This window comes from Tenrec ecaudatus, chromosome 7 (assembly GCF_050624435.1).
Source record: "Tenrec ecaudatus isolate mTenEca1 chromosome 7, mTenEca1.hap1, whole genome shotgun sequence".
Lineage (NCBI taxonomy): Eukaryota > Metazoa > Chordata > Mammalia > Afrosoricida > Tenrecidae > Tenrec > Tenrec ecaudatus.
This window is the reverse complement of record NC_134536.1, coordinates 52,351,756-52,364,663: the sequence shown is the minus strand read 5'-3', so window position 1 is coordinate 52,364,663 and position 12,908 is coordinate 52,351,756. Positions and strand designations below refer to the sequence as shown.

Here is a 12,908-nt window from a genome sequence, read left to right as displayed (position 1 = left end):
GCATCTTCCTCATGATTCTAGCTCCTATTGGACTTCTACTTCTCTCCACGATTCAATGTTGCTGGGCAGATCTCTGTTCTTGCCTTTGCCCCCTCTTTCTGTTTTCTGGTACTTCCACTTTCCCTCTGTATCCTTCTAGCTCTTGTGCCAGACAGAGACTTCCTTTTTTTGTGAATTTTTGAATTTCTTCTTAGTCCTCTGTTTGGCTTCTCATCTCTCCCCTGCCCTGTGTAACCAGTTACCTATACTAAAGTTCCATTAGCTGTGCAGTTACTGTCTCCCGGCTGATACATTATTTGCAGTAATCACAAAGATAATGACTGAGTGAGTTTATTCTGTCAGCCTGGCCAATAAACACATGTGGGGTTGATTGATGGGCGGAGAGAGAAACAGCTCGGTAAGCCTCGCCTTTCGAGTTCTCGGGTCTCTTGCTTTCTGATGGTCGGAGCAGGGTGCAGTTCCCTTACCCAGTTCCCTGCTTTAGCTGGCAAGGCTCACCTCCTGCAAGACATCCCCAAGGAGAAGCCACATGGACCTACCCCGATGCAGCGCTGAGATGCTTATACATTCACCGACTTGGCTTTCCTCCTGCAGTCGGCATCATTGCGTCTGTTTTGTGAGATGGAGGAGGACTTTGTGGATTGGTGTTGGACATATGGTTTAATGGGATAAAGTTGGACTTGTGGGCTTGGGCAGCACTGGGTTGGGATGTTTTCTTGATGCCCACTTAACCTTTATATAAAACTCTCTCTTGTACATGAGTTTCTGTGGATTTGGTTCTCATAAAGTGCCCAGACTAACACAATGACCATGAAAGAACCTGGAGGGGCCTTCTCTTTGTACTGATCTCTGTCTGCCTTTGATGCTTGCTCCTGGGGTTCTATAGAGGACTCTTGGCATGAGCTTAACTATCAGAATCACAGAAAAGGCGACGTTTCCCTGATTCCTTTGGAGATGTAGGGCTCATCAGTCGTTTAACCAAAGGTCCCAGGCACTTTGTGACGTATGCTGAGAGTTATCGAGTAATAACTGGTACCTGGTCTTGGATTTCCATCTCAGGAGGAAAAGTATAATCTCATTACCAAAGGGGATTTGACCCCTTCTTCTATGGCTGGCTCTTTATAGCAATATCATGGGGGGAAAGGCAATGTCACATCTACTTGGAAGGTGGGGGAAAGGGAGTGTTTGTCTCATTTTTTTTCCTTTACAACATTTCACCACCAAATAGATTACACATTTATTTTAGTGAGTGTTCACGGGTCATTTTAAACAGAATAGCCTCTATGGTTAATCAATAGAGAAAGACTTGGGAGAAGTCTGCTCCTGCCTGGACGTGCTGAAACTCCTCTGTAAAGATGAACTGTGCACATGAGCCAAGAATGCTTTTTGGCTTGGCAGTCATTATCTGATCTTCGGGCGAGGTTAAAAGCCAAGAGACAATGTGGAAAGTTTGAAACGTCTCCTTAATGTCATCATCGTTGTACGAAGGAGACTGGAAGAAGAAAACAGTCTGCCCTGTATGTTTTCAAAGCAGCAGAATAAACTCAAGTTCTGGTTAAAATTCATTGTGCTTATTTACCTTTTAATCATAGTTTTGATGTAGGAAATGGCTTTTAGCTAATGTTTAAAGAAATCCTGTATATTGATTTATAACAGTGACAAAAGTCACTTTCAGATTTTCAGGGGCCAATTAATCTCTCAGAAACTCTTTTTTTTCCTTACCTGTCTCCTCTTCGGTAATTTATATGAGCACCTCCCTAGAAGTTAGGCACAAAAAGCTAAGGTGAATGAAGGTGAAATTGTACTCAGTCATTTTTATCACCTGTTAGAATGGTTTGAGAAAGACCAGCTTGGGAAAGAAAAGGCAGCTGGATTAAAAAAAAAATATATAATAATAGATATGAGCCCTAGTCTGGAGTTTAAGGGTGGTGGCAGTAGGGCAGTAGGGCAGTAGTTCATGTGTTTATTACAAGATTGCATGTTCAAATCCACCCAGAAGAACCTTGGAAGAAATACCTGGTGATTTAGTGCCCAAACTGAGCCATTAAAAACTCTATGGAAAGCTGTTTTACTGAAACGCATGTGGTTACTATGGATTGGAATCCACCAGAGGGCAACCAGTCACGGTTTTTGAAATCTTTTGTTTCATTACTAGAAAGGGGCACAAAAAGCTTTCAGTTACTACATGTAATTTAAATTTTATTTTTATTATCATTTATGTCACTGACATGAACCAGAAGACAGCCCCATAGATGCGTCTGTGTCAATGATAACCTTTATTTATCATAGCCAACACACACACTCTCTCTTTATCTGTCTAAAAATAGAAACAAAACGAAAATGATACAAGCCAAACTCCAATAGAGCAGAGATGATCTGCTGTTACTTTTCATGACATAATGTAGTCCAGGAGCAACTGGAATGAGGACTATGGCTTGGACTCTGTGTTAGTCCGGGTAGACAAGAGAAACAAATTTATAGAGCCTCATATGTGTATAATAAAGAGCTTTATGTATAAGAGCAATTGAATACTGAGAGAACATCCCAGTCTAGTCCAGATCAAGTCCTTAAGTCTGGAATTAGCCCATATGTCCAATATCAATTTATAAAGTCCTCTTCAGACTCATGAAACACATGAAATGATACCGAATGCAGCAAGATCATAGGCCAGTGGGTGGGAAGCCTTGTGGAGCCAAAGGCATTGTAAGCATCTCAGCAATGGCAGAGGTCTCCATGTGACTTCTCCAGCTCAAGGTACTAGTGTAGCTCCTTGTGTCTTGTCAGCTACTATGTCTCCCAGAGAGTGAGCTGAGAATTTCACAGAGAGTAAGCCTGGAGAGAGAGTATCTACTGCCTCCAAGGAGGAAATACAGGAGTTCCAAGGATCTTCAGAAGACCATGTCCACACAGAGACCTCATTGGCTTATACACTCTCAATCCTCAAATTGACACCAGATTATGTAACTACCACAGACTCCTATGGGTTTTTCCTGAGACAGCTGGTCTATTTTGAACATACCGAGAGATGAGAAAGCTGTCCTATTTTGGGTGAGTTTTCTTTTTTCAAGTACAGCGATGAAATTTTTCTAATGGCAGTTTATAATTAGGTATCTCACAGGTAAGGTACACCCTAGATTATTCATTAAAAATAGACTCTATATTTAGCTTCTCAGATATAAGTACCACCTTGAGTTAGCAGGGGTTAGCAGGGATTGTGCCCTGCTGCAGGCAAACTTAAGATGGAAATTAAATTCATGGGAATGATAGATTTATTGTGTCAACCTGGCCAATGAACACATGTGAGATTACTTGAAGAACAGAGAGATAAATGGCTCGCCAAGCCTCATCTTTCTTGTCTCTTGCTCTTTAATAATTGGACCAATGTGTGGCTGCCTTGGCTGGTTCTCTGCCTCAACTTTTGAGCTACACTATCTGTGGGACACTCAACCCATGGACTGTGTTGCTGTCGTTTGAGGTTCCTTCAAGACCTGCTTCACCAAGCTACCAGAGTACACATTCCTTGAGCTGGGGGCTATCAGACCCTGTCATCTGGCTGACTGTTGGTGACCTGCCTTGCTGTTTGCTGCCTGTGGCTGGATTGCCTGAATTGCCCTACAGAGGCCTCAGCTGTCTGTTTCCTTGACTTGTACATGGTGGCCCTCAAGACTTGAAGGTAGTGTATTAGCTGTCTCATGGAAGTGAGTTGCACTGAGCCATTTGTACTGCTCTATAGAATAACTAGTGTTTATTTCTTATGTTGTATATAGCTATCTATATAAATATATATAAAAGTATAAGTGTCCTGGTTTTGTTTTCTAGAGAAACCTAACATAATGGTTTTGAGCAAACATTTAAGATGAACTTTCCCCTCTTCATTAGGATTTGTTCACCACTCACCAAATGATCAAGATATGTCTTCTATGAGTAGGATGGAAGTGTGCCATTGGCTGGAAATTCAATATCTGCCAGATGTCATTAATCTCTGGAAAAGTAGCCATGGCACCTGATTTAAAATTTTAAAAATTTATATCTGCACATTTGCCTTTTAGTCCCCCTCCCTTCCATAGTCTTAAAACCAAATTAAACAATAACAATAAATAAAACTCTCTTCCACAGAGTTTATTCCAGTTCATAATGGTCCTGTCGGATAGGATGAACGAGTCCTCTGGGTTTCTGGAACTGTAAATTTTTATGGAAATAGAAAGCCTCGTCTTTCATCTTTCTCCTACAGAATGCCTGGTGATTTCAAACTGGTGGCCTTGTGTTGAGCAGCCCAATTCTTAACCACTACACCAACCTGGATCGTCCCGTAGGTTTCAAGTTCTATGCAAACAAGAAATAAACTTGCTCATTGCTCAGGGTAAGTAGGCTCTCCATCAAAATCAGTTTCTGTAGTTTTCTCCAGACATGATCCGTTTGAGTTACCACAAATGAATTCCAAACATATAAACTGATTTGGGGAGCAATGGCGGCTCTTTCAAAACTATTATTTTAATAATCCTTCTTCATTCGAAAAATCACGTTTGATTATTTCCAAAGTTACACTAGGATGAAAGCAAAACTGCACGGAGAGTTCTTAAGTCTTGGGAGTCACTGCTTTATTTCCCGGGCTTATTTGATGACACAAATGATAGAAGAGATAATACTGTTCTTACCAGCACAACAATCATGCAATTTTATCCTTGTTTCTTGTCTCTGAGAAATGTTAACAGAAAACGTCTTGCTCTTCAACAACAAGAAACCAGTAGGAACATATCCACGTAATGCATGGCACAGAGGGGGAGAAAAGAGCTGGGTGCTTCTGCCTTCTCATGCCACAAAAGAAGAGCGACACTCTGACCTTGGAAGAGGAACAAATTACGTGTGTTTGAAGCAGGCTGATGGAAGGAAACCATGCCCAAAGTCTAAGCTGGCAGGAAGCAGAATAATAGCACATGGGAAATTGATGCCTTTCCAGGGCAGAGGAGAGCTGGCGCTTTCACAGGATGCTGAGTTGAAAGTAGGGTTGGCAGTTATGCATTAAGGACATAATCCTGACAGGCAAAATGCTTATAATTTCATATGTATCAGCTGTTAAATCCTCTGATAACTAGGCATCATCGTTCCTGTAAGTGGATAAGGAAACTAAGGTTCTGTGTCTTATAATTTGAGTGCTATCGGTCCCATTGGACACCCTCCTTCCAGTCACTCTGGCTTGACTTCATCAATGGAAAATTTCTGGCACGTGGACTGCTGTCTCTTGATTGTCAACAACAGGTCTTACTCCACGCACAGTCTACTTATTATGCCTGAGCTAAACACATCTCCCACTGTTCAGATGAGAAAACTGGGCTATGAAGAGTTGAAGGGTTTGCTTCAAATCATACAGGAGCTTATGACAGAGCTAAATTTGGAAGCCAGTTGCCTTTACCCTTAGTGAAATCTACTTCCTTCCCAATGACCTACTAGCCTGCACCATTTAGAAGTGAAGAAAGGAGACCAGAGGGACTTAGTTCAATAGAGGAACATTTAAAGACTTTTGGTTGGAAGTTCATGAAAAAGACTATGTAATTCACAAAGTTATCAATTTGACAGGAGCAAGATGGAAGAGAAAGAGCCCTGCAGTGGAATGTACTTAAGATTTATTGACGAGCAAAGTTAAATGTTGCATCGAATGGCAGAGAAGAGATTGGTGCCAAGAGGGAAGAGACTCCGATTCAGTTTCTCTGTAGAGTCCTGGCCGAGCTGTTGACTAAATGCTGGGCTGTCAGTCTCAAGGGGTGCGGTTCAAACTCATCAGCTGCTCTTTGAAGAGGAACATGAGACTGCCTTTTCCTGTAAAGATTTTCAGTCTCAAAAATTAAGTGCAGGGTCACCGTGAGTCAGAATAAATTCAGTAGCAGTGCCTTTGGGTTTCTGACACATAGGAAACAGAGAGCTGTGAGTGGCCAGAAGCTCAAACAGTCACATCCACGGGATGGAACCAGTGTTTTCCAACTTGCCGAAGAAGTTGGTGTGGAGGCTATCCACGATGGTTCTGAGAGGCTATTACAGGAGAGGTGTTTGTATTTCCCTGAAGAATCGGAAAGCCAGGAAGAAACGTGCCAAAGATTTGATCACTCACTTGTTTCTCCTGAGAAAGTTAAAAAAACTAAAATACAAAGAGAGAGAAGGAAAAGAAAATAAATCTCAAGTGCATGCTATTTTGAAAGTGTTATTTGAACAGAGGTGCATTTATGAATTTGTTTGCAGAATTATGAATTAATGTGTGTTCTTAGCCTAGGGCCAAAATAGTCTAGTAGGTGGGAACCTTTTTTCTTTAAGTTACACATCTACCACTATGTTCTAAAGGTTTGCAGTAATTTGCATTCATTGGGGAATTCAATGGCTCCATGACATAATTTGAATTAATTTATGCAGTGAGTAATGGCATGTTTTAAGAGGGTTCAAGTGATCCTAACAATGGAGCGCCGACACAGTTTCGATAAGTACAGTGATGTGAAAACACCGAGGAGGGAAAATGAGGTGATTTCAGAGGTCGTGTCCAAGAACATCTTTTACATGTACATGACCCACGGCTGCACTTGGAGTCTGCATCCTCTGTGCCAGTGACAATTCCATTAAAATCCACAAGAACAGAAGCAGCAACTTGAGAAATGACATTGAAAGCAGCTGTTGGGGGAAGAAAGCAAAGGAAACAATGGCTGATGGAACGAGGAATGAGTGAAGCTAGTCCTCTCAGGGCTCCCCATAGCAGGGGAAGGACTTCTGCTTACGACTCCAGGGTGAATCTGTGTCCTTAGACGTCGAGTTTATGGCTCAGAAATGCTTCTGTAAAAGGATGACTCCACATTCCCAAAGGGATCAAACGTTTGTCTCCAGTTGCGTTTAAACCTTGAGGGAGAAAACAAAATACACAAGCATGTACATGGGATGGTCATGAAGAGCTGATCGCTTTTCCAGGGTCGGGACTCGAACAAAGTTACAGGTTGGACATGAGCTTCTTCAACTTTATTGTGAATTGGAATAACACAAATTGCTGGTTCATGTGTGTATTCTGAGGTCTGACCACAATGTTGACTTGTTAAATTTGGGGTAAACTTCTGGAACCTTCAAGCTTCTCAAGGGATTTTGGTGTTGGCCAACTTTAGCTCCCACCTCATGAAGCCCCCATAAACAAATTCCCAAGGGTGACTTCTGAATTGACACCTTCATTTTAGTAATCGGGGAAGTGAATGATGTTCTCATACGCTCTTCTTTTTAATTTGTATAAAATCTTAGCTATCTATATTCCATCTCTGTGTCTGATAGCACAGGAGTAGGGTAACAAACTGTTTGATTTTGGGAAAATTGCCCAATCTCCTTATATTTAAAATAAAACAGTTGGACTAAATTATGTCTCAGCTCATATGTAATTCTAAAGCTTCATATGCATACCTAATGCCTGGAAGTTATTTCTTGAAGTTATGACTGTGTTGGCGAATGTGAATGGAATGAGCAGGAAAAACAAAAATTGGTCTTTGAGGCATGGAACCAGTTTAAGAAAGATGAAGAGTGTCCTCTGTGCACACACATTTCAGCTCCAGCCCAGAGAACGCGAATGACAATTTCAGAGGCCCTCCACCTCCGAGGATTCTGCATCTGCGGGTGCAACCAAGCCCCAGTTGAAAATATTGGGGGTTGGGGGAGGGAAGCAATTAAGTGGTCCGAGCAATGCTTCAAAGGCTAAGAGGAAATTTAAAGTGGTATTTGTATGCCATTTACACTGTGATAAGGTATTGTAAGTAGTATAAATAATCTAGAGATGACTTATAGTATATGGGAGGGAAGATGAGTGGAGGTTAAATGCAAATTTACACCATCTTATATAAGGGATCGGAGCGCCGCTGGGACGGTTTCTTGGCAAATGCCAAAGGACAATTGTAGATATATGAATTTTAAGGCTAAATGAAAAAAGATTTTGCTGATTTTCCAAAAATGTTAACCCACTGTCTACATACGTATAACCCTGCGATCAGTGTGTCCATTCTGACGCATAGCGATTCTACGGAGTTTCTGTGGCCGAACTGCCAGCTTCGCAGTGAGCTGCCCAATGCGGATACTCACTTGTATTGTCGCCATTGGAGCACCATAGGCGCAGTGCCCAGAAACCAGATGTCTGAGTTACCAGGTTGACCTCACTCTGGGCGAACAGTCTAAATCAGGGCTCCTCTAAGTTTTTTAAACAGGGGCCAGTCACTGTCCCTCAGACCCACTGGAGGGCCGGACTACAGTTTAAAAAACTGTGAGCAAGTTCCTATGCACACTGCGCATATCTTATTTTGAAGTAAAAAATCGAACGAGGCTGGCCAGATAAATGTCCTCGGTGGGCCACATGTGGCCCACGAGCCATGGTTCGAGGACGCCTGGTCTAAATAAAAAGCATGGTGAACTGCTAGTAATCCTGTCACCAACAGGGCAGGTGTAACCAGTGTCAGATACTGAAGAAATGGTTGGATTCAGCAGGTGCTCACTTGAGTAACGTTGTTAGGGGAGAAGCCACTGCCTTTGCTTCATGTTGTTGTAACAGCTCCTTTATGTGGACATGGACTGTGAAATTAAATCATAGAACACTTGGAAACCTATTTAAATTGTAACACTAAAAACCCCTGTTGGAGGAATTAGGGGCTGCTCTATCTGTACCTTAATCATAAGTGTTTTTTAAAATCTATTGATAAGGCATTGATTCCAATCACACACACAAATTTACTTTACAATCCCTTGGGATTACTAGTGGAGGGGATAAAAATATTCACTTTAATTATGATTTGATAGAAACAACATAGTTACACAACACACGTATTTGATCTTTTAAAAGAATGTACTGCTTATTTGCAAACAGCTGTGGCCAAGTCTAGGAATATAAAGTCGTGTCTCATTTTCTCATTCACTCTTTCACCCACCGTCCACTCGCGCTATCAAGTGCTGGGTACTGTTCTGGGCATGGGAGCTGGAGGATTGGGAATAGGAAAAGATGGCTGAAGCTCTCCTGGAGCTCACATTGGAAGGAGGTCGGCAGACGAGGTAAGTGAGGAACTCCCCATGGCATGCAGCGAGCCCCGCTGGCGCAGTAGTGGAGAACAGTCTGGGGATTGGTTTCTGCAAAGCCACGCAAACCCTGAGGCACCGGCACCATCCTATCTAACAAACACTCCGTGAGAAATCCAATTCGGCCACTGCCTTGGAGTTGAATCTGACTCAGAACGACCCTCTAAGAAAGGTAAGAAGGCTTCTGGGAAATCACACGCCTTGAAAAAGGAAGCCACTCTGATAGGATGACAATTGAGTTGCGTCCTGAGCAAAGTGAGAAATTAACTATAAAAATCTGGGAGAAACACAGTTCCAGGTAGAGGGAACAGCATCCATAGTCCCTGCAACATTCCCCAAAGCACGTGAAGTTTTAAGAGCTAGGTTTTAAAATCATAAATAGTGTAGGTTCTCCTAGAGCTTTCTTTTTCCCCGACTATGCATCTCTTGATACTCACCATCTACTGGCCTCCAGATTGCCTGCACTCTTCAGCCAGATTTAATTTTTAATTTAGCACAACACAATGTCATCATCTGTGTGCCGTAAGTATCATGCTATTTGTGACACTGACCCCCAACTTCTATTCTGCATGCTCTCATGTTTGACAGTTGCTAGATTCTTTAGAAAAGATATTTGATTAACCAAATGCACCACATTTGCAGCTTAAAGTTTTAGTGGAAAATGTTTCCTGGTTAAGATTCTCAGTGTGGTATGGAAATGCCAAAAGGAGTTACTAATTCTGTTTGTATCAGTAGGCATTCACTTTTAGATATCCAGAAGCTTATATAAAATAAAAACACTGAACAAATTAGGAGATATATTAAAAGACTTTATTCACAATAGAGAAATTTTACAAATATAGCCTTTAAAAATTATGTCAATCTATTATGTATCCCATAACATTAGAGATTTATATAAAGTTGGAAATGGCAAAGTGGATTGAAGTACGACACAGAAACAATCAATGTCAAGAATGGATAAAGCAAAAGAAGACGTCCAGACAAACAATGGGGTCCGTAAATTGCCATTCAACTTATATGTGGAATCTTAATTGCACAACATATACCCAAAACATATTGCATACACACAAAATTAAGTGCTATTTTAATTCTTCACCCTCCAGGATGTGAACAATATATGTAAACAGCTGCACAGTTTTGCCCCAAATAAACAGAAGACAGTATCTACCTAGCAACTTCATTTGTTAAAAAGAATCAACACAAAATATAACTAATTAAATTACATCAACATATCATTCATCTCTTGTTTACATTTTTGGTGTTTGGGGAATTGCATTAAAGAACATTCCACCCCTCTAGTTCTAGAACTTAAAAAGCTTGGTTCTCACATTGGCAGAGCAATGCGGAGCCCAATCGTCCTGTCTACTTTCACCAGGACACAGACGGTGCGTTCTAGTGCAGTGCCTACATACAACCTGGTTTTACTCAATCTGCTGCAGAAACACGCATCAGATTCGCAGTCTTTTGAATCAAATGGAAAAGAAAAGGAATTAAGTTACTAGTCAGAGGATGTTTACATATAAAAATGATCATCTAAGTACATGTGGCCCAATTTTGGCAGTAATCCTTCATACTCATGTCCCGGATAAAAGGCACTCTCCTGTGAAGCCTTTGTTTCACTAGGTGAGCTGAAAATATGGGTGGGGGCGTTATTCTGGTTCCAGAGACACATCAACAAGGCAATCGCGATATACGGAAAGATGCTTTTGTTAGCTAATTCTATGACATTATCCCTTGACATTGGCCCCATGTAGAATAATGAAAAACAGCAGCTAATACAAGTTGGTCCTTTCAGAGAAACACAATCTTTTAAAACACCTTGAATCAGAGATTATTAAGTCTATTGAGACCTAAGAAAACTACAGCTGTCTTACAAATCCAGGCTGAATCAAAAAATTGCTGATATTTCAGCGTATAGATGGCAATTCCACATGATTCTGCTTCATCCAGGAGATTGCCCTGATCGGGTTGATCATTATAGGAATAACATTTTGGTGGTTCAAAGTTTCCACATACCTCAGTATATATCATCATATTAGCCTTTCATGGAAATAGATCTAACATATGAACCCACATGATAAGAAGACACAAGGTGAAACCAATCTGCGGGGTGTTGGTGGCACAGTGGCTAAAGTGCTCGATCACCTGCTGACCAGAAGGTCAGCTGGTTTGTGAGGGAAAGAGGCCGCATACTGACCCCCAGCCTTGGAAGCCCGGTGGGCAGTTCAATTCTATCCTATCTGTTCCCTATGAGTTGGAATTGACTTATGAGTTGGAATTGACTTAATGGTGGTGAATCAGGAGAATATTTTTTTTTTAGGGATGTGGGGTAACCAGTTTATTCTTGGGGGAGCAGTTGCTATCCAAAACTTGATGTTTTGAAGAGTCATTATTTGGAAGTGCTACAGGACAGTAGGGAGGGCGGGGGGAAGTAGGCAAAGCTACATGTTTCTGAGTTGGGAGCGCTAGATTGAGTTTATCCACATACTATGCTCTTATTTGGCCTAAAAGTGTGTTCGATTTTTCTAATAGACGAGGACAGAAAAAATTGCACAACTTCTTTCAGAGACTCAAATCCTGCTTTCATAGATTAAAATGAAATAATTTACTGTCTTTCAAACAGGGCCCTTTTCAAATAGAAACCAAATAGAATGTTTTTTTTTTCCCTCAAGAAAACAAAAATCAGGATAAAATACCAACACACGTAAACTAAAAGCCTGTTGAAATAACCTCTTTTTATCTTTCTCCGTCTATTCAGTTAAAAGCAAGACTGAACACCCTAAAAACATCACATTATTTCTCTTTAAAAAATATAGATCAGTGGGAACCGAGCTCTGCAAACCCTGCTAGTCCACCTGACTGTGCAGCAGGCATGGAAGAAATCAGACATAAGACAGAGGAAAATCTGAGAACAAATCAAGAAGATATTCCTAAGTAATCAACGAAAGCATGCTTCGGTTGCCCAGAAAGGAGAGCCACATGAGATGATCTTGGTGGGATGGCTTTCCCATTGGAACTACAATGCGAGTGAAGATTTAGAGGACACGCCATCAAAGGGGGATAGACCAGCATCGGGAGGAGGCTGTCACAGTTAGACGATCTGTCTCTGGTGAGTAGACAAACCAGGTTAACATGAAGTTGAAAAGGGAAAAAAAAAGCTTTTTTTAAATACTTAATTTATTCTTATGGCTTTTTGCAACATGGCAAAACATTACAGCTTAAAGCAGACGCCACCTCCTCACAGAGGAGGAAAAGGTTTTGCAGTCAAATCAAAACTGTCACCGAGAGGTCGTGGGCGCACCGCCCGGATGACGCTGTGACTTTAAGAATGCCAGAGAGGACAGGCTGCCTAGAAAAGAGAAGCCCTGTGGAATGATGAGGAATTTAGGTACGTCTAAGCTTACAGTAATAAACATAAAAGACTGCAAAACAATTGTAAAACTTAGAACACCCACAGATCTAGGAATAAAAATGCATCAGGTGCCGGAATACTGGAAAAGGAACAGTTAAGGTGTGCTGTGAGGGGATGGAGCAGAGCCAAACAGAGAGGTCCCCTTATTGCTCTTTGACCTCCACTGCCTTTTTGTCCACGTGGAGGATCGGGAGGAGATGCGCCTCGGTATTGAAGATCCAGTGCTCCAGGGGGAGGAGGTCATCATCAGAGAATATTAAGTACAAGTACCTGGTGAGGGAAGCAAAACATGTAAGACCCAAGAGACCATGCCCGGCACTGAATTTAGAGACAAGGGGAAGGCCACATCTACGTCATCGCTCATAAGGACGTCCCTGAGGGGATACGTGCATTGGGGGAAAAGCGCCTCTGGGCTTTAGTGTTAGTGGGA

General features: G+C 41.6%; 1 protein-coding gene across 1 annotated transcript in view; it reads right to left on the bottom strand.

Moving 5' to 3' along the window:
• Positions 1-9,858: 9,858 nt before the first annotated feature.
• The window catches only part of MAN1A1 (mannosidase alpha class 1A member 1), a 203,686-nt gene continuing 200,636 nt past the window's right edge, over positions 9,859-12,908 (bottom strand). Inside the window, exon 12 of the mRNA XM_075554619.1 lies at positions 9,859-12,748. Coding sequence (XP_075410734.1) covers positions 12,622-12,748 — 127 coding nt within the window. The 3' untranslated portion in view covers positions 9,859-12,621. The remainder of the gene's footprint in view (positions 12,749-12,908) is intronic.